The 21,216-nt window shown below is 47.7% G+C and overlaps 1 protein-coding gene across 1 annotated transcript in view; it reads left to right on the forward strand.

Annotated features, from left to right (window-relative positions):
- The first annotated feature begins 17,310 nt into the window (after positions 1 to 17,310).
- The window catches only part of Prm (Paramyosin), a 32,200-nt gene continuing 28,294 nt past the window's right edge, over positions 17,311 to 21,216 (forward strand). Inside the window, exon 1 of the mRNA XM_050195343.3 lies at positions 17,311 to 17,562. Coding sequence (XP_050051300.1) covers positions 17,461 to 17,562 — 102 coding nt within the window. The 5' untranslated portion in view covers positions 17,311 to 17,460. The remainder of the gene's footprint in view (positions 17,563 to 21,216) is intronic.

Genomic DNA, 21,216 nt, shown 5'->3' on the forward strand with positions numbered 1-21,216 from the left:
CAGCTGAAACGTCAAGCAAAGTGTCGCGTTAAGCAGTGGTAAAGCATACAGAATACTGGAAACCTGAAGGATATGCAGGGCTTGATCTCACCCAGCTCGAGCAGCCATGATCATATATACCTTGGCCACGGTCATAACAAATTTTAGAGTTGATTGCCTCATTTTGTCTTAGAGACATTACAGCAGGCTTCGAAGAAATACGACCGTCAATCATGACACTTTAGAAACGATGTTGTAGCACCAAATTTCTAGCTATCTCCTCGAGGCACAAGTGGTTCATATTGCGACCGACACGTTATCGCGAATGGCAAGCTATGGTTGCCGACTTGTCCGGTGTAATATCCAGGCCAAGTTCACTGAGATGATCAGCTGTTACATCAAGTGTTCGCTGCTGTGTTGCACGGGCACGCGGACGGCAATTTGATGGGCAGTTAACCCATAATGCATTATCATTTGCATATAACGCGACAAGAAACTCAGTTCTGAAGCAGTCAGCTAGGGAGAGGAGCAAGCGCACATATTAGAAGGGGTGACAAAACAAACCACAGTACATGCTACTAATCATACTACGGACTCGTACTTTCCGTACGTAGTTCTTCAGGAACTGAAAGGTGACCTCCTACTTCGGCGCTTATAAGGGTCGAAAAAAATCACTGCTTTCGGGAAAGAATCTAACTCTTGTCAGACGTCTATCAAGAACAAGCACGTAGGCAGAGTACTTATTTGCTCGAGCGAGTTTGAGTGACGATGCAAAATGTGCAATGCTGGACACGACATCGACGGAAACCGCTCATTATTCGGTCACAGGATGAAGTAGAATAATTGAATAATAATAATAAAGCAACAATATAGAATATATTGTAACGCCAAGAGACCAGATAAAATGAAACGCGTTATTGAGTCTGCATTATTACGATTTATTTACCCTCAGTACATAACAAGCCAGTATTAACGTGTTTGAGTATGAATAACACAATTAAAGAAAAGGTCAGTTGATTAATGTTGATACTTAGAACAAAACAAGCCAGCTTGTCTTGTGGCATGACAACTATATCCCACATTTCCGATCTTTACCGTGCTTCTATATACTTCCTGGCATAGTGGTTCGCAGCTGCGACTTCCTGGCGTCTACCAACGACTACTTCGAGCGAAAATGAGGGTTTCTGAGTGGCACCTTTCACAGCCGCCGTGGGCCTATCACGTAAGAACCTTCGTGCAGGAGGAGACAAGCCGCACGACATATTTATTCACAGTATACTCGGTGCGGCAACTAGCGATATTAAGTAGGAGACACACCATGTCACCGAAAACATTAATTCCTGACAGTTTTGCAGCGAGTGTTATTACAAGGATTCATGAGCGGCGTCCGCGACGACTACACCATGTTGTCTAAGAAATTCTGTGACATCATTCTCTATTTTGATTAAAAAAGAAGCCAAGCTTGGAGTTGTAGGTTCCTCGCATGGGCAAACGTGGGCTAAAATAAATGCACAGAACAAGAAAAATTTCCTTGCTGCAAGCTGCGCATTCTCTGTGCTTCACAAAAAATATCATGCAGTTTGAGCCTGATACACTATTAACCAAAATTGAAGACATGGGAGTGCGTGGCCGATACCACGATCAGCGCAATCTGATGGGCATGTTCAGTTCAGACGATTGGTGCGAGGTTGCATGTCCGATTGCAAATATTTAGGCGGCAGTTTGCTGCATACTTGATTTTCTGTTCTGGTTAACCTCCCTATTTCTCTCATTTCTTTCGCGCATCTTTTCTTTCGCCCCCCCACCGCCGGAGCGCAACTTACGCAAGTTGCCGCCGCCGCCGCTGTTTCTGTTGCATGCTATCGGTCCGAGGCAACCCGCAGAGGCGCATGCCACCAAGCTTAGGTTTGCGGGTGATTAAAACGAAATCTGTCAAACTTTAGCTTATAATTGGAGTGAGGGCTTTGCCGAGTTTGTTGCTCGAATGTTTTTTTTTTTGGTTTTGTATCATAACATTGAACGGTGAATGCCATACTCAAATGATCGCATTATGCGAGACCAGGGGCACTATAACGTAAAACTACTCCAATATGTTTTTATCTCCTGACGTCCAAATTTGCGTAACCGCCGACGCAGGCATCGGGTGGTGACCCCCAGGGTTGTCTGAAGAAACCAGTCACATTCTCTCCTCATTTATAAGCGCTCACTTTTGTTTGCTTTAAAAACAAACAAGATTGCCTACACTGAGCGGCGTGTATTATCTAATTGGCTGGAAAGAGGCGAGGAGCACACTCAAGTGGAGAGGATTTCGATATGGCCGAGCCAGTGCACTGAAAATCGATAACCGGATTAACAGGGTGGGGCCGGCGTCTGCGATTGGTCCGCTTTCCCTTACTTAGCTTGCGGTGGCTGGTCGAAAATCATGGCGGCATGCAATCGAAGCTTAAGAATACTGCTAAAACGGATCCTCAGCAAACAAGAGTTCGCAGAGAGAGGTCGTAAACGTGCCGAAAGTGCTTGAAAACGTTACACAGCCACGCAAAAAGTTTTATTGTACGCACATAAACCCATGCTCTCCGGCAAGTGCGAGTAGCCAGTGCCTGAGCGATCGGCGGCGGCCATCTTTTATCCCTTTCGGACCGGAACAGCCTGTGGCTATTCTGAAGAAAAAATTCAGTTTTGTTTGGCATATTAATGCTTCTTTACCGCGTATACGTCACTTTGACGCGGTGAGCTTTCGCGGTTTTGTGGCGTCGCGTGACAGGCAGGTGAAGTGGGTGCAGCCCTCAACTTTTGACCAATAGCCGAGGTCTAATGGCGAAAAGGCGTCGAATCGAAAAGAACGATTTTTCTTTTGTTCGGTTATCGCCTTTGGGCGATAACACGCAACACGAACAGTTGAGGTTGGGCGACACCAGTGGCAGCGCCGGCGGCCGTGTGGTGTGCAGAAAACTGTGGACGAACACATCGCCAGCGGGATATACATCCTCGCAGCAATTGCCTCAACTGAAAGTGCCGAGCATGTTGCGCTGATTGTACTAAAAACCACGAACTTCATGGTTTAGCCGTTCGCCTTTTAATTTTGGTCGATAGCAGCAAGTGCTTTGCAAGCGGAACGGTGAGAACGCTACGTTTCGCAACCGTCCCGACGCCCACGACACATTTAGTTCGACGTACGCAAAAGTTACCATGTGAACAAGTTGCAAATACCCGGCTCCTAATTCTACACATGTCTCAACGCTGCGCTGTGAACACTGTTTGGTAGATAGTTCTTTGATCTCTAGAGCTCCTAGGGGAGCCTCAACTCCCCTGTGTGGGGCTGGCCAAGACAAGTACCCAGTACGATGAGTAGTCAGGGTTAGGCGATCGCCATTACCTGTAATTAAGGCCGCATAACCTGGGGAGTGAACATTATACTTTAACCAAGCTAGACCAGGACGAGCAGCAGTTGGAAGCAATCGGCCACGCCTTGCGAAACCATTCACATACTATACGCAGTGCACGCAACGCAAACGTCAACTCTCGCGCACGTATGCAACACGTCGATAATATCTTGGTCTGAGTATTCGCAATTCACATCTTCAAGAGCTCCACGTATGCAAATCCCCCACGTGTCTGGAAGTAAAAGCTGCCTATTCTGACAAGAATCACGGAGAAAACTTGAGCAAATACCCTCCGATCAAGCTTTCGTGTGATAGCTCCGTGGCCACTGTTCAGCGCTTGAGCTGATTCCGTGCGCACCTGTGCATGGTCCTGGGCTGAACCGACCGCCTATAATTGGCACCCTCTGGGCACCCGACTCCTCCTTAGTTTCGGCCCGTATACCAATGTATCTTCGTGCTCGACGGGCCACCTACAAAACGCAACTTTGGCTTGGCAGTGATGCACATTAAGTTCGTTATTTTCCCAATGTGCGGTAGTTTGCTGCAAGTGATGGAGTTCGAAACACCCCCTGCGGATCTTTTCGCTATCACTGTCACTATTACGTCCTTGAGTGAAACTGTCAATTTTCTGTGGGTCTCTTGAATTTTGAGAGCGATTTGACATTATAGGGGGACTGTGTTCCCGCTTATAACGGCGTTGTTGTTTTTTGTTCATTTATTTGCAATATCATTGTTATCACACATTCTCTTATTAAATTGTGATCTTATTATTTATATTATTTGCATGTTATTTCATCACCCTTTTTTCTTTTATTCATCTGCTGTCAAGACGCTCATTTCCTCCCCTCACCTCACCTCACACTCGCAATTGTTTTGCGACCATGGAACACCAACAAGAACTAGGGAGTTTAGTGCAGAGAGCCATCGACCTAATAAGTTTCCGGATGCAACAAGGCGAAACAATGAAATGGGAGCCTGGGGCGCTATAACGTAAAACTATTCCAAACTTTTCTATTCCAATTCTCTGCAATCAGCCCACCGCGATTGGTCAAAAACTTTTTCGGCCACCCCCACTTCACCTGTCTGACACGCGACGTCACGAAAACAGCGATAGCTCCCCATCTGATATCACGTGTACACACTGATTATGCATAATTTGACCGAACAAATCAAAGATAGTTATTTCTGATTCGACACCTTTTTGCCATTAGCCCTCGGCTATTGGTCAAAAGCTTTCGCGCTGCACCCTCTTCACCTGCCTCTCACGCGACGTCACGAAACCGCAAAAACTTACCGCGTCAAAGTGACGCGTACGCGGTAAAGATTCATTAATATGCCGAACAAAACTGAATTTTCTTCTGAATAGCCGCAGGCTGCCCCGTTCCGAAAGGAATAAAAGATGGCTGCCGCCGATCGCTCCAGCACTGGCTACTCGCCCCTGCCAGAGAGCAGGGGTTTATTTGCGTGTAATAAACCTTTTTGCGTGGGTATGTAACGTTTTCGAGAACTTTCGGCACGTTTACGACCTCGTTCTGCCAACTCTTCTTTGCTGAGGATCCGTTTTAGCGTCATTCTTAAGCTTCCGTTGCATGCCGCCGCGATTGTCGACGAGTCACCGCAAGCTAAGTAAGAGAAAGCGGACCAATCGCAGACTCCGGAACCACCCTCTTCATCCGGTTATTGATATTCAGGGCAGTGGCTCGGCCCCATCGAATCCCTTTCCACTTGAGCTCAGTGCAGGTAATGTTATTCGTTTTTCGATCAAACAAAAGTGACCTCCTATGAAGGAGTGCCATATTTCGTGTCGCTATCCTCCCTTTTTATGCAAATATGTTTCCTTTGCCAAGTAACAAGGAGTAGCCGGTGCCACCAGAAAGGCGCCAACCTCTCCTAATATTCATTTCAATAAAAAAAAAGGGGGGGGGGGAGCATTTGATTGGTTTGATCAGAAAACCCTGCCGGTGACCGCCCGATGCTTGCGTCGGCGGTTAGGCAAATTTGACATCAGGAGATTGGAATAAAAACATATTGGAATACTTTTACATTATATGGCCCCTGGAGTCTGGAGGACTAGCGAATAATTGGTTACACCATCTTCAGCTGTATAGACGACAGCAATTTTTTTTCCTATCTTAGGATTGTCTGCTAAGAAAAATTCGACTAGTTTGAACTGTATTGAACTGAGTGAGAATGAGGAAGTATTTAAGATAAGTTGTACATTGCTATGCAGGTGTGCATTCAAATTATATAAATATACCTGTGTTCATTCCTATTACTGAACTACGTGAACACTGAAGTTATTTTCATTTCAGTTATTTTGCGTGTTCTTTACTTCTTTTTCTTGGAGGCGCGATTCACTCTGAAACCTAATAAGAATTTCGTTAAATATTATGCGCAAATTGTTGGGCTTTTCGTAGTTTTAAGGGACGCATGTGGCATTATTTCACCAATTGAGTTATTTCGTTGCCTTATTTCTTTCCCCTCATCTTCGCGCTCCATCTCGTTGCATGATTGCAAACGCGCTCATCCCGGCCTGCCGCGGTGCACGTGTCTCTCGTGACACGTCACTATTGAGGAATTCGCTTTGTTCCTTTCTTATTCAACCATATGCTTGTGAACGTGTTGCCCTCATCCTTAGAGCCTAACAAACAAATCCAGCAATGACGGCATTGATATTCAACGACGGCCTAGCGCGCATCGGGATGCCATAAGAACAGCGCGAAGAACATTCAAAGCGGAACGGGGGCGTTCCAGAGCCCCTTTAAGGACTTCCTGGCCTTAATGTTCACGATGCGACTCTGAGCGACATGCAACTGATACAGCAGTCAAAACCAAACGACGTTGCCGTCGTGTCCCGTTGATCTTGGGAGCCAAAAAGTAAGGGGAACACGACAGAACGCGTCGGACGGAGTACAGGCTTCCGCATCAGAGCCAATATTTGCAAAAGAAGCCTCAAGTAACACTGGCAGTCACGTGGCCCCCACTTCCTTTTGCCTGTGTTCTACACGGGTCGTTCTATTTACTTGGTCGCGCTGTAATTCGTGGTGACTAAAACAGCGGGGGTTGTTGTTTCGAAAGGCTGCTGCCGCATGCTTGTGAATCAGAGGGAGCATCCACTTCTCGTCGCTGACTCATCTCAGCCAGAATCAGGCACCCGGGAGTACCATGCGCGCTTCTGGAACAGTGCCACCGCTAAGGCGACGTCGGCAAGACTATACGCGGCCTGAGCGGGGGGCGAAAAATAATGCAGACGAGGAAGATCGCGCGCAGCCGTTGACAACCGCTGGGGCCGTCACAGGCGGCGCACTGCACAAAGCCCTTACGGACACGGCGAGAACGAAAAGCGCCACACGGATCTCCTCGGAGCACAGGAAGTGCAACAACCACAAGAAGCAAGCGTATACGGGTGCAGAGACATTCGTGACAAACGACGGCTTCTCTGCATTAATATGGGAAAGGCGGTGGTGTCGCAAGGACAGCGCCTTCCCTATACACGCTGTTATATCAGAAACGGGGAGGCTCCCTTTCGGAGCTGCGCGGTGCCCTTAATGGCGTACGCTGGCGCTACTCAACGTCAGCATCAGGCCTCCTCAACCGAATAAAGCCAGGGCGTAATTAAGCGCGCGTGCTCCTAGGCTTCCCTTCGCTGGTATAACTCCCGGCTGCTTAAAAGAACACTAGGCAAGGACATTGCTGAAGAAACAAGAAACTAGTGCGCTCGTTTCACTTCCGGTGCAGTACGCACGCTCAGTAAAGGCGGGACAATCGTTTCAGAGGCTGTCATCGAGCGCGTCAGCAAGCGGCTGGGCCCGTGATCCGAGGACTCTGGCTCGACACATAAACATAGGCTTGGACAAGTCCCGAGTGTTGTGGATGGGGGCAATTAAATTGCATGAAAAAAGCTGCGATGCCCTGTTAAGAAAAGAAAAAGAGAAAACGCACAATGTCCATCCACACAAAATAGCAGGGGAGGTATTCTGTAGGAGTCCACCTAGTGGACTGTCCATCTCGTTCGGCAGCTGCTGATTGGCTGGGGCCGCTCGTCTGCTCCTCGCTCGTACAGCTGCATCCAATCAGCAGCGACTAGGTCGACTCCTACGGAATACCCCCCCCCCCCCTCCCCCCCCAGCTGCTAGAATACTCTAAAATCTGTTTAGTTCCTCAGACACTTCCACATGACTCAGCGTATTAGTTACATAAGCCAATTGGTACATGCTAATAAACAGATAAATAAAGGATAATGAAAATGTTTGATAACAGCCTATAAAGGGGAAAACAATATTAGTATCTATCTAAACGAGGTCATTGTTTGTCTTCTAAAGCCATATGATTTTCTCGTATAATACTGTCGTTTATTAGTGATCGCATCTAAAACCTAAAGGATGCAGAGTTCGTACACCTGTTTGATGGCAAAAGGCGCCGATATTCCTCGCATCGTAGTGCTTAAAGTACTCTCACGTCTTGGCACAATGCTTGTTTCCCCCCCCCCCCCCCTCCGTTATACTACGAGCTTAAGGAATTCAAAGTGGATATTATAAAGAGCGCCGACTGCTGAAGCTTTCATAAAAAAATTCGCATGCACAGCTGGACATGGTGCCAGGGGCACGCAGACATTTGTTCGTCGCCGCGCTACCACACTGCGCTGTTCCCATGCCTTTGCGGCACGAGTTCCACGAGCACAGTCCTAACGCAGGCCTGCATTAAAGCACGCCCGCCACCGCAATTCATGTACTCTGAGACTGCCTAGTATATCCACAGCAGCGAAACAGGGCCAGGATCCACAAACATGTCTTAGGCTAGACTTGTTCGTAAGGTAAGATTTCAGCCAATTCTAATGCTGTACATCTCATTTGCGAAGCCGGCAGGCCAATGGCAAAGAGCACTTTACTAACGAAATGCTTTGAAAAAATAAAACAAACAGAGATAGCCAAAGACATGCGCCGGCCACCTATGACTACACACGACAAGAGGACCGCCATGCTAACGTGGACGCTGCTGGCTGAGCTAGCCTACAATGACCTGTGAGCAAAGCTGTATGTAGCAGACGGCCGTAGCCTAACCAGCATGCCCCTAGACCACCGCGAAAAGAGTGCGGTTGTGCGTCTGCACAGGTAGCAAGAGTGCAAAAAAGAAAGGAAATAAGGGACGTTTCCAAGGAAACAAATCACGGTGGTACTTGGTACCTGCGCCAGTGCTCAGTGCTGTAAGCCCATCTCTATCTGGAGCGTTATAATGATGCGAAGGCACGACTGTCAAATAAGGTGAATAATCGCTTGTAAGCGTTAAAGTTTTCTACAGCAGTTGATAGCAGAATAATGTTAGCTCAGCCACATAAAGCACGTATGCGTAATCATCAACGATCATCGTCCTCTGCTCCTGTTTCCTACTTCTCACAGCAGAAAATACCAGCACAGAGCTCGCGACATCTAGCCGATCTCTGTGCAGTTCCTATAACTGCAATAAACCGTTTTTTTTTGTTGCCATCCGTAATCATTTCGCACGTAATGCCGTATTTATAATTATGTAACTTCTTTAGACCCCCGAAAACTTCTTTCACCTTCTAGATTTTGCTGATAGATACGAATGCTCACTACTTCTACACCTGGCACACCAACTAATATAAGCGGAATTTTTATGATGTGCTCCAAGTTAGATTGCGGGATTTAACTTCCTGAAACTGTGCACCGCGTTATGAGAGAAGTTGTTGTGGTGTTTGGCGGGCATCTAAAGCGCGGCGCACGAGCGTTTTTGCATTCTGCCTTCACACGGAATGCGGCTGCCGCTGCCGGGAATTGAATCGACCACATCGTCCTCAGAAGCGCAACGCTATAGCCGAGTCACAGTGACATATCATTCTTTGCCTTGAACTTGACATTGTAGAAAAAAAAAAAACTGAAGTAAGCGATCTCTGATCTTTGATTCGCGCGTCCAACTCTTTGTATTGCGATGTCGAGCGCGATACAATATAGCTAGCTTTCCTCACCTGGTTCGACCTCACCTACCAGCTCAACTGCCGCATTCGTCGTTCCAGCCAAGAACGTTACAGTTAAATTCAAATTGTCGCACACGACTACATCTACATCGGCAGAACTTGCAGCTCTCCATGCAGCTATGATGTACATCACCGAAGAGCCAACAGAGAAATGGGTCGTATTTTGTGACTCTAAGGCAGCCCTTCACAGCATCAAGTCCGCATTACGTCACAGAACTTACGAGCAAATGACATCTGAAATCAGGGAACTGCACCATCATGCTCTGGAAAGAGGACACCACATTATATTTCAGTGGATTCCTGCTCACTGTGGCATCGTCGGCAACAACCTAGCTGACAAGGCTGCCCGGTGTGCCCACGAAGATACCAAGACGCGTCCAACACCTTTGGCGAGATCGGACGCTGCCAGGAAACTTCGCCAACTTGCGCGCAAGAAGTCCCAAGATCTCTGGATTTCAAGTGGCTTTAATTGCAGATTACGTAAACTGGACCCCACTCTACGGCTTCAACTGCCATCTAGCCTTTCCCGCGGCGAAGCATGTGTCGCTTGTGGCTGGGAGTGGCGTTCACGAACGCATACTCCTACCGTATGGGAATGGCCGAGAGCCCGATGTGCGACTACTGTGGGTGCGAGGAGACCATCGAGCACCTATTGTGTACCTGCCCTCGCTACGATGTCCGACGCCTCTCTCTGCGGGCAACTTTACGCAGACTGGACTCGAGACCTTTCACCGAGTCAAAGATACTCGGACCGTGGCCACACCCGTCACTGGCTCGAAAAGCGATTCGTGCACTAGTGCGGTACTTGAAGTGCACGGGCTTAACAGACTGTTTATAGTGTCCTTGTGTACGGTGTCCCTCCCACACGTACTCAGTGCTTACTCTCTCCCTTTCTACCTCTTTCTATTCCCCTTTTCCCCACCCCCAGTGTAGGGTAGCAAACCGGATGCTGTTCTGGTTGAGCTCCCTGCCTTTCCTACCCTTGTTTTCTCTCTCTCTCTCTTCCTCACCCGAAACCACGGATGTGTTGGTTTCAAACGAATACTACAAAATTGGAATCGCGCGCCCCCAGCCAAATTACCGTCCGTGTCTTTATCATCAACCGCCACATTTAATCTTTAGCTGGACAAAGGTTTTAGAACACCGCTGCCGATCTATACTGAGGGAGCCCTGTCTCGGGTTAGGTGGTTCGTAAGTCACGAATATACTCGAGTGCAAAAACACGAATATGTATACAAGAGAATGTGCGCTCCACCTTGCCTGCTCGTGCTTCCCGGGTTTTTCTTTCACTACTCGCTCATCATTCGTCGCTCTCACCACCGCACGTTTCGTTTACCCTAACATGGTTACAGTGGCCGCATGCCAGAGAAAATATATCAGGGGAGAAAAGGAAATGCTCCCCCTAGACTGTCTTTGTTCCCATTCCCATAATATGCCCCACAGAAATGTCGCCTCTGGATACGGAATACAAGTTCACGACAGGCTCCCCGGGGGACGCCAGAGCCGCGGAGCCACAGTACCATGTTGCATTACATTCATTGTGGTGATAAAAGAACAATATCATCCGCAGCTGCATTATTATCAACATAACCTTAATCAGGTCAACTACAGAGTAAATCCCTTTCTCTATAAGACTGCGAATGATTTCTGTTGTGCGTTAACGGAACCCACCCTAAATTCCCAAAGCTTTCAGATTTCATCGATTTTTTTCATTATCGGCGGCCTTCGACTGTGCTTTCCTTCCCTTGCCGCCAGGGATCTCTAATAAGCACCTATACCGTACATGACCTTCCCAAGTGGTTAACTTCTTCAGATTCCATTAAACTGTCTCTGTCTATGTCTCTTGCCATCTCTTCCTATTGTTTCTCAATCGAAACTAGAAGATCATTAGCTTGTGCTTGTTGTCTAATCTGTACTATCGTCTTTATATATGTTTGTACTACGTCTGTCATCCGTCTATTATTTGTAGCGTGATTATTTATTTACCTTTCTTCCAACTAACTTTGTTAGCTCTAGTTTTAGTCTGGCAATTTATTACTGGCAGAATAACGAAATGATTTACTTTCCTTCTCAAGGATGCCATTTCCAAGCCATGCGCGATAGCCTTTAAGTGGGCGCCACATGTTGCTCGACCAAATTTTTTCTGCTTCAGAGTTCGGTCTTTCAAACATGTTAATATTCATAATACTAAATAATAATATGCAAACTTATTAGCCTAATCTGAGTTCGAGAGATTATGTGTCGTGAACCTGGAGACACTGGTTCCTGATGACAGGGTCGCAAACTAAATCCACACATAACCATGCACAACTACATCAAACTACCAGAGACATTTATGCTACCTTGAAACGCAATGCTGGAAAACAGAAAAAGGCACTGCGTGTACGAACGAATTAACTGTTTATTGATGGCACATATAAATAGAAAAAAAAATTTGGCTTCTGTCTCCCCCCCCCCCCCCCCCCAATGTGCAAAATACATCGAGAATAATCATAAGCAATGAAAAGGGAAAGAAAAAAAAACCTTTTGCGGGGAGTTCTTCAAACTATAGGGGAAAAATATACAGAATGCAGAAAACTGGAAGGGACCTTCGCCCCAAGCCACCTATGGTTTCGTTTGGAATTTGTCCAGGCAGTTCTCGTCATATGTGAATCATGGGTGTACATTGCATTTGCTTTACGTCACGTGTGTGACACCACGTGACTGCAGCCGGAGACCTTGTATCGGTCTGTCTGCTCTGAGCGTGCTTGCAAAAGAAAGTGAGTCGCGTGCCAAACTTCTTCCTGATCCTGTGTTCCTGCTCTGAACTAACAAATGACGTTTGCTGCCTGTCATTCAGTTTGACCGAAGACATGTAGCAAGAAACTTTATACTCAATACAAAAACCCAGCTAGAATTTGTTTTTCTGGTATGTCGCCTGTAGGCAATACTCGCTAATAAAGGGTTAATAAGCCCGTTGTGCAGAGATGGACAATAATATTTTCATACCACGAGTATTGCTTTGAGCTACGCCCCCCCATTGCACATATAAATCTGTACGCTTGCAGATTTTATAAGAACAGCCCAATTTTGTGTAGCGCACTGGTCAATTGCCGCATAGAATGATATCCCAAGTTTTTCTTTTTTTAGCGGTGGTCACAGTCTGGTGATGAAAGAATATCGAAATGCCCACGCACCCAAAAATAGCGAAGATGCTTTATGAAGAAAATACTGAGAGCAGACAAAAATGTTACTAGTGCAGCGACGAGAAGGGCAGCACAAGATTTTGCAAGCTCCTAAGGCCGAACCACACGCGGCTAATCGTACGTGGCTGGCTATAGGCGTCACGCGTCTGCGAGGCCGTGCCCTATACGCGTCTAGAGGGGAGAGACGCTCAGGCCGCGTGCGCGTCAGGCAGTGCTTAGGTTTGAGCGTCATTTTCAGCGCACGCGACGCAAGTGGCAGCCAGTGCGCCGTGTCACGTGGCCGGCACGTAAACTTCGCAGGTTTGGAAACAAGTGGTGGTGGTTTCGGAATCGTGCTGACACTCCGGCAGTCGCCGCTGGTTCCGTGTCGCACAAAGACGATGGGCGCTATTAATAATGAACCGCTAGCCGCCTGCGTCGAGGCTCTGCCTGCACTTTGGTCTGCGAAGCACAAGCACCATAAGAATAAGCGTGTGACGAGATTCTTGTTGACCGAGATGGCGAGAAATGTGTTGCCCGACGCTGCCATAACAGGCAAGTGCTCGAATTTTATACGGGTGTCATACGCGGGGCACTTTCGATTACGATCGAGCCCGATCGGGATCAGATTTCTGGATCACGATCCCTGCTCTGCCCTGCCCTCTCGTCACACTCCTACTGACCCGGAGATGCTTGCGCTCACGTGTACGCTTAGCGAGACGCGTATCTCGTTCTCCGTGTGGTCGGGCCTTTAAAGCAGTGTGCACACTACAGAAGCTAAAGTGCTAGTTGAAATTCCGTCTTCTTACCTATGAAGTCATTTAGGAGTAAATTCGCCATTAAGGGACATAAAAACCTAACTAATACGAATGCGACCACGAAAATTCAAACCCGCCGTGGTGGCGTAGTGGCTATGGCGTTACGCTAATAAGCCACGGCGGCAACATTTCGACGTAGGTGAAATGTGATAAAGCCCGTATACCATGCATTGGATGCACGTTAAAGAACCCCAGGTGGTCAGAGTTAACAGGGTTGCCTCCACTATGGCGTGCCTCAAATAATGATTTTGGCACGTATACAAACCCCAGAATCGAATTTTCTTTATAATTTTAGCGAAAATTCAAATATAAGTGGAAGACATCGCTACATAGCAAGTAAATCCGTGGCTCCAATCTGGGGCGCTATAACGTAAAACTATTCCAAACATTTCTATTCCAATTCTGCAATCAGCCCTCCGCGATTGGTTAAAACTTTTTGGACCACCCCCACTTCACCTGCCTGTCACGCGACGTCACGAAAACCGCGATAGCTCCCCATCTAATGGCACGTGTACACCCTTATTATGCATGATTTGACCGAACAAAAGAAAAGTAGTTATTTCTGATTCGACGCCTATTCGCGATTAGCCTTCGGATATTGGTCAAAAGATTTCGGGCTGCACCCACTTCCCCTGCCTGCCACGCTACGACACAATACCACGAATACTCCCCGCGTCAAAGTGACATGTACGCGTTAAAGATGTATTAATATGCCGAACAAAACTGAATTTTCTTCTGAATAGCCACAGGCTGCCCCGTTACGAAAGGAATAAAAGGTGGCTGCTGCCGATCGCTCAGGCACTGGCTACTCGCACCAGCCGGAAAGCATTGGTTTATTAGCGTATTATGAAAATTTTTGCGTGGCCGTGTAACGTTTTCGAGCACTTTCGGCACGTTTGCAACCTCGTTTTTCCAACTCTTCTTTGCCGAGGACCCATTTTACCGTCATTCTTAAGCTTCCGTTGCATGTCGCCGCGATTTTTGACCAGCCACCGCAAGCTAAGTAAGGGAAAGTGGACCAATCGCAGACGCCGGCACCACCCTCTTCATCCGGTTATCGATTTTCAGTGCACTGGCTCGGCCCCATCGAACCCCTCTCCACTTGAGCATGCTCCTCGCCCATTGTCAGCCAATTAGATAAGACAAGCCGCACAGTGTAGGAAATGTTATTCGTTTATCAAGCAAACAAAAGTGACCTCCTATGAACGAGGAGAGCGTTTGATTGGTCTGCTCACATAACACTGCGGGTCACCGCCAGATGCTTACCTCGGCGGTTACGCAAATTTGACATCAGGAGATTGGAATAAAAACATACTGGAATAGTTTTACGTTATAGGGCCCCTGGACTGAGATCGGACATAACCAGCAAATCTTAAAGCTGAAAAGGGAGAAGCAATTTGCTGCAACTCGCACCGATAAGCGGGCAGTACCAATAATATTTGCGCAGTAAATTATTAAGGACCACCGTGAGGGCTTTTGAACTTGATTCTTGCTGATGTACTAAAGATGATTACTGCATCTTTGTATCGCCACGTGCACTGATTAAACACCGTCACAGCTAAATATGGAACTTTGCACGTATACTCACAAAAACAAACCAATCCTGATGCTGGGCATATTATTAGAGAACGCCACCGCCCCATGGCAAAGAACGAAAATCTTTGTGAATTAGGCTCCTTAATTGTAGGCGCTCGGCGAGCAAACGCTTTGTAGGGGCGCTTGATCACCGTGTGCCTACGTCCAACAATGAAAGATCAAGAAGTAATCACTTACATTTGACGAAATATAGCGCATGTGCCTATCATCGTAAGGACGTTCTGCGCTCTGCCGGTCTTGCAAATGCTTCTCAGGTCGCCGAGTTGTGCTGAAGACTGTAGCGACGTGCGGCTCTTTCACTTCAATCGCGCGAGAGACTGCCCCTTGCGGCATAGTCTCCTGGGCGATCGAGACTAAAGCAAGCTAAACCTGCTCGCGGTGTGAAGATGGTCCTAAAATGATCGATTTTCTGTTGTCTGAAGTTCAGGCATAGCGACGAACAATACATTCCAATGGAATTATATGCAGGGAAAAGCAACCGTCCTCCTGACGCATAGACATCTTGACAACGGCAAACCAGCTGAATATGCAGATGTCGGAACGACTGGTGCAACAACAGCTGCGAGGGTCAATTGCAATGTCCGTTCCTTCGAATTCTCGGGTAATCCTTTTTAGAACCAGTGTTACGGCCGCAAAAAGCTCAAACCATTCAGACTAAACTCTGAGAGCAAACGGTAAGCTCTCCTGCTGCATTCCTATTTGCTCTCGGCAGCCGATGCAAGACCCAAAACACCAGTCATCAGTGAGGATGACTCCGCTGCGGTGACACCGGCGCTTGCTCGCTTCCACTGCCGCGGCGAGGACCAATGCAGAAAGAAACGGAGACAAAGACAAAAGCAAACTCTGAGGCTGTCTTTCCTTTTTTTTTTCGTGCTCATGACGTGAGAAAAAAAAAGAAGACGTGGAGAAGACAGGAGCTAGAGACTGAGAGACAAGTTGCCACAAGCGAGCCGCAGCGGAAACAAGCAGGGAAAGTAAAAATACGCGTGGAGGAGTCGCAAGCTAAGAAGAAGAAGAAAAAAAGGAACTGCTGGGGGCTATTTTTAAAGGATTCACAAATCAGAGCGGTTGAAGCACCCGAGGAAAGTGTAAGAGAGGAGGAAGAAAAAAAGAGAGGGAGATAGTGCGCGTGGAGGGGACGAAGACGAGGAGATGGGGGCGAACCCTGCTGCAGCAAGTCGACGTTTTTGAGTGGAGAGTCTCAAGTTTTGCCGGTCACATTCCTCGACGCCGCTGGGAAAGGTGATTCCAAAATGGCGGCTCCCCGAAAACCGCCTTGGCGAAGCCAGGTGTGCCGTTACGTGTACGGCGTGTGGACAGCGGGAGGTGTCATTTACGCCTAGCCGGGCTGAGGCTGCGAGAACACGCGGACTTCGACACGAGCAGAGCCAGACAGTCTGTTTTGGTAACAATCGTGCCGCTTGGACCAATCGACTGCAGATGATATGCGCCACTCCTACGTGGTAGGCATCATGTGGAGTGAGCCCCGCCCACTCAAGGTGCCAGCAGCGAAGACGTTGGCATGTTTGATACGGAATGTCAATGAGGGAGATTTGTACAAACCATCTCAAGCTCCGGATAACAATCACACCTCGAACTGGAAAGGCTTGAGCCCCCATAAAAGGAAAAAAAAAGTGGTTTGAATTTGTAATTTGCTAAGTGAAGCGTCTTTCAAAAGACAAGATTTTCTCAGCAAAGTGAGGCAATAAAGTACTTCTCCGAACTCATTTTAAATATAGTCTACACTACTAGAAATGAATGCAACAGTATTGATTTCAATGCAAACATAAAATCAATATTACAACAAGAACGCACGACAACGATCCAATATACAATAAACAAAGCCCAACAGGTCACTTTATTTCCAGAGAAATTATTTTTTTACTGGAATATCCGCGTCCTTTGTTCTCTTGGCCGACGTGCATCGTGGTATGTGTCAAAATCGACGTGTCTCCCGTCAAAGAATGGCGTCATGCTTCCTTCCCGACGGCCCCTATACGTCCGAGAGCGGCCGCGCGATTTCTGGCCGCCCGTCATCGGTGCGTGCCTGTTCTCGCGTATATGGCCATGCGCGAGCAACTCGCGCGCCTGCGGCTGCAGCGCGAGCGTACCGGCGGCCGAGCGCCGTCTCCGAGGCATGCTCGCGGCTCGCGCACTGGGCCAACGGCGCGCTTCCCAAAAAGGGCTCCGGTCCGGGAAATCCGAGCTCGGAGCGCGGAGTCCCAAAACGGGCCGCCCAGAGCCGCCCTCTTGCAGCCGGCCGGTCGCGCAGCAAAAAAGCAACGCGCCTAAAGCCTCGCAGGAGCACCTTGTTGGCTGCAGGCGACCAGCGCGCCCTCACACGGCCAAGTCAGCCCTCTGGAAGGACCTTCAAGTGGCGATCCCGTGCTCTGCTCACTTCGACGTCGAGGGCTCTTACCGCTCACTGGTGTGGTGTGTGAGTTCTGGTTCCCCGGTGCGCGGACCCCAGCCTTGCCCACACTTCGACTCCACTTCGACGAACTCGGCTCCGCTGAAGAAGACCGACCATGTCTGCCAGGACCAGCAAGTACATGTACAAGAGCACCGGCGGCTCTGGAGATATCTCCATCGAATATGGCACCGACCTCGGCGCGCTCACCAGGCTTGAGGTAGGCACGCACCGAGCACGCGCCGGTGGCTGGTCGCGTGACGAACCGCCGCTCTTTCGCGGGCTGCGGTTTGTCTGCGCGCTGCTTGACATCGACGACGCTCGCTCACGCGTCCAGGCGGGCGCTTTACGCGCCACGCTCGCTGGCAGTGATAGGAAGGGGTGCCGGAGGTGGTTACCTGGGCGGAGCACAACCCTGGTCTCGCTTTACCCTACGCCAACGTTTCAGCTTGGGTGCTTGTCTTCCTGACAAAGTCAAGCCTTCTCAACGAAACAGCGGCAATGGCTGAGGCGACGTCTAGGTGCGCTTGTCGAGTACGCTCCACCAGAATACAAGGGACCTAGTTAATTGTTATCAGGACGCAGTGACCGTCACGGGTATGCTTTGAGACATAATTAAAAAAAAAAAAACGAAATCATGACAGCAGAGGGGGAAGAAGAGCGCATGTTGAAGGGTAGTTAAGACTCCGTCTTGAGAATATCAGCACCCGTTGTGACTGCACGTTTCTGCAGTTCTCTTGCAGAGCACTGTGAACGCAATAGATATTTGTTGAAACTAAAAGTAGATCTTAAAGTTCAGTCCGCATGAAGTGCGCGCAGGTCGTGTGTCAGTGAAAAAGATTCGTTGCTAGGCAGAATATTACTCAGTGAAACACTGAAAACTGAGGGAAAATTCAAAGACGTTCAGCTTGCTTGAAAGCCTTTGAACAAACAGAACGGATGTAGTAGTGTACCTACATGCTCATTCTCATTTTCACAGAAGAAAGGAAATGATCGAATGCGTGAATATAGAATTAATAACTACGCATATATTTGTTTTGCACAACTATATTGACCGACCGACCGAGTGAGCGTGGTAAAGAACTGCAGGGAAAACAATTATTCACTTTCTTTCCACAAGCGGCTTGGTGGAGCCAGGCCAACTTACCAAGCTCCCAATTTGCGGGAGCCAGGAATATATGCATTTGGTTATACCTTTCTGCTCAGGTTTTGCCTCACATTTCGATCCTGATCTGAGGGAGTATCGGGCGCAAGGCGTACTCAACAATCTCGCGTTGCTGCTTCAAATACATTCACACGCTTATACTGATTCAGTGTCCATTGTTTGCGCGATGTGCCTGTTGTTGTATAGCTTGGATTACGCAGAGCTTGCTTTCTGTCGAATAGAACGTACATAAAGCGACGACTCCGCTCTTTAACACAGCTCAAATACTGTATCTCCGACTTCGAGCACAGACAGCTAACGCATTAAATATTGCTGTTAGGTTGAGGCGGTGGGAATTCACAAGGACTACTACGAAAATGAAAGCTTGGAGCACTATACGAGGAATGCTCAATTACAAGCAAGCACTTGGCAAAGCTTCGTCTATTCGTCTGCTGGCCTAGTCATTGACCTTCAGTGAATGCTTACATAAGTGCTGTAAAGCGTTAAAGGAGATGTGAGAGACAGCAATAATTCCAGTTTGCGAAACCTGTTCAGAAGGCAAATATTATTGCTTGATCTTTGTATCTTTGCTATAAAGGGGGTGATGGCGGCTTGTACCAGACCTGCAAAATTACACCACCTCATTTGGTCATGGCATCGAGTTTCGGGGAGTTTCGCTTTGTTGAGCATCGGCAAGTGAAAAAGAGGGTTAAAATGTTGCTTACTTTTCAGCGCGTTCTTTTCCCAAATACATAAAACATTGCGAAGAAAGAGTGTAAACTATTTCGAGTGATAATATTAATCAAACATATAATTTTAGTGAGGCAAGAATACGCGACCTAGAGCTCTGAAACAAATATTCTGCTAGAGTATGCTAAATATTCATACTGCACGCATATATTATCAGAATACCTATGTTTCGAGGGAAATAAACTTGATATGTGTAATCGGAATACCTATAATATCATGTTAAAGGGAACTCCTCAGGCAGACGTACTTATGAAAGGCAATAACTTTAGGATGAATCAGAACTACTCTCGTTCAGAATTCGTACGAAAACAAAATTACGCAGCCTCTCCCATAACATTCCCCCTTTCTCAACGTAATACTTTCTTTCGTAATCAGTATCGGAACACTAGCAATAACATTGCGAGCGTAGAAATCAATCATTTCACCTGCGTTAGCAGCAGTTGAGAGGCAGGCGCAAATATCCTTTGAAATGCAGGAATGAGAGTGGTAGCACCAACATGCAAAACGCAAAACATTGCTTTGTGCTTTCTAAGAAGCTGCAAGTTCTGCCCAAAGGAACAGGCTAGTGGCCGCTTTACAGGCCTTCAAGTGGCGCTAGTGTGTCTGTCCCGTTTTCACCAGACACGACGTAAGCTTCTAGAGCGCTGAAATGCATGGCTGCCAACGTTTGCGCAAGACAAAACTCACATGACCTTCTTTCGTCCTATGGCGGCGTGCCTCAATTCGGAAGCGCGAAAAGAGACCGTTACGAAAGGACGCGGCTGCTCTTCAAGTTCGAGTGTACTTGGAACCTCCGGAGGCTTGCATCAGTGGTGCCACCTGGCTCATGCTGCTTGGGGAGCAAGTGCCGAAACGTAGGGTAACACTTGCAGCAACACCTCACCGCAGGAACGGCTAGATAAATTGAGGAAAGCTAAGAAACGCTAAGCATTGTTTTGTGTTCAGCCACTTCAAGATGCAGTGTGTAATTTAATAATAAACCGATTTAAAATGGGTGATTTTCACAACTCGAAACAGTTATCGTGCACTTTCAAAATGTTGTGCTGGAGAGGTGTGGCGGTATTATGTCAGCAATGTCCCATGTGGCATACACGCATCTATTGTGTGGGGATGCTCCTTTTCCCAAGCGTTGATGGTCCCCTTGCGGCCGTGCACCTGGTCAGGAACGCACTGGTACATATTTTCCGGAAGGTTCTTGGCGGCAGCTCTGGTCTAAATCCCACAGAAGTGGCGGATGCTCTACTTCAAGGCCGCCTGTTGTTCCAAGCAAGGTGCTCCGAGACCAACGCTGAAAAATCCCAGCCACATCCAGCTGAGCACCAAAACAGGGGACAATGCTTAACATTACAAAAAAGTAAGGGCTGTCAGTGGCACTGAGGTTTGAGCCCAGTAACTCCGGCCTCTATAGGCGGATGCTCTACGACAGGGTCGTCGTTGTGGTTCAAAAGGAACCGTTCAAGTACAGTGAAGTGGTTCATCCTAGGTGCCAGACTGATAATTAAGCTATGCTATTAAGGTTAAACTATTGAGCTAAGGTAGTAAAGGTAAGGTATCTTATCGCTGGATTAACGATCCATTAACGTTGCATAAAACTATATAAGGTTGCATCTCTTTGTGTAAGAATATACCGTGGAAAACAGCAAAGTTAGTGAATTGATCCACTCGCACTTGACGGTTCATGGCCGTCAATGCGACATGCCGGAAGCAACGGAAGAGTTGCTTTGAAGAGTTGCTGTATTGACACAAATTTTTATGCGACAAAATAATACCGTAGCCAAATGATAATTCTAGGCAAAATGTATGACATTATCCCCTGGAAATTTCCACTTGAGTCGCGCCTCTTGTTGTCCTGACGATAGTAATGCCCATCTGCAAATTACGGCAGGTAGCCAACAGCATTAGAAAGTGCGGGTGCACGTGCTCCTTCAGTCGCGAGGGGCACAGCTGCCTGCATCAGCGGACTTGAACAGCCAATTCTGC

The sequence above is a fragment of the Dermacentor andersoni genome, chromosome 1 (genome assembly GCF_023375885.2).
Source record: "Dermacentor andersoni chromosome 1, qqDerAnde1_hic_scaffold, whole genome shotgun sequence".
NCBI lineage: Eukaryota > Metazoa > Arthropoda > Arachnida > Ixodida > Ixodidae > Dermacentor > Dermacentor andersoni.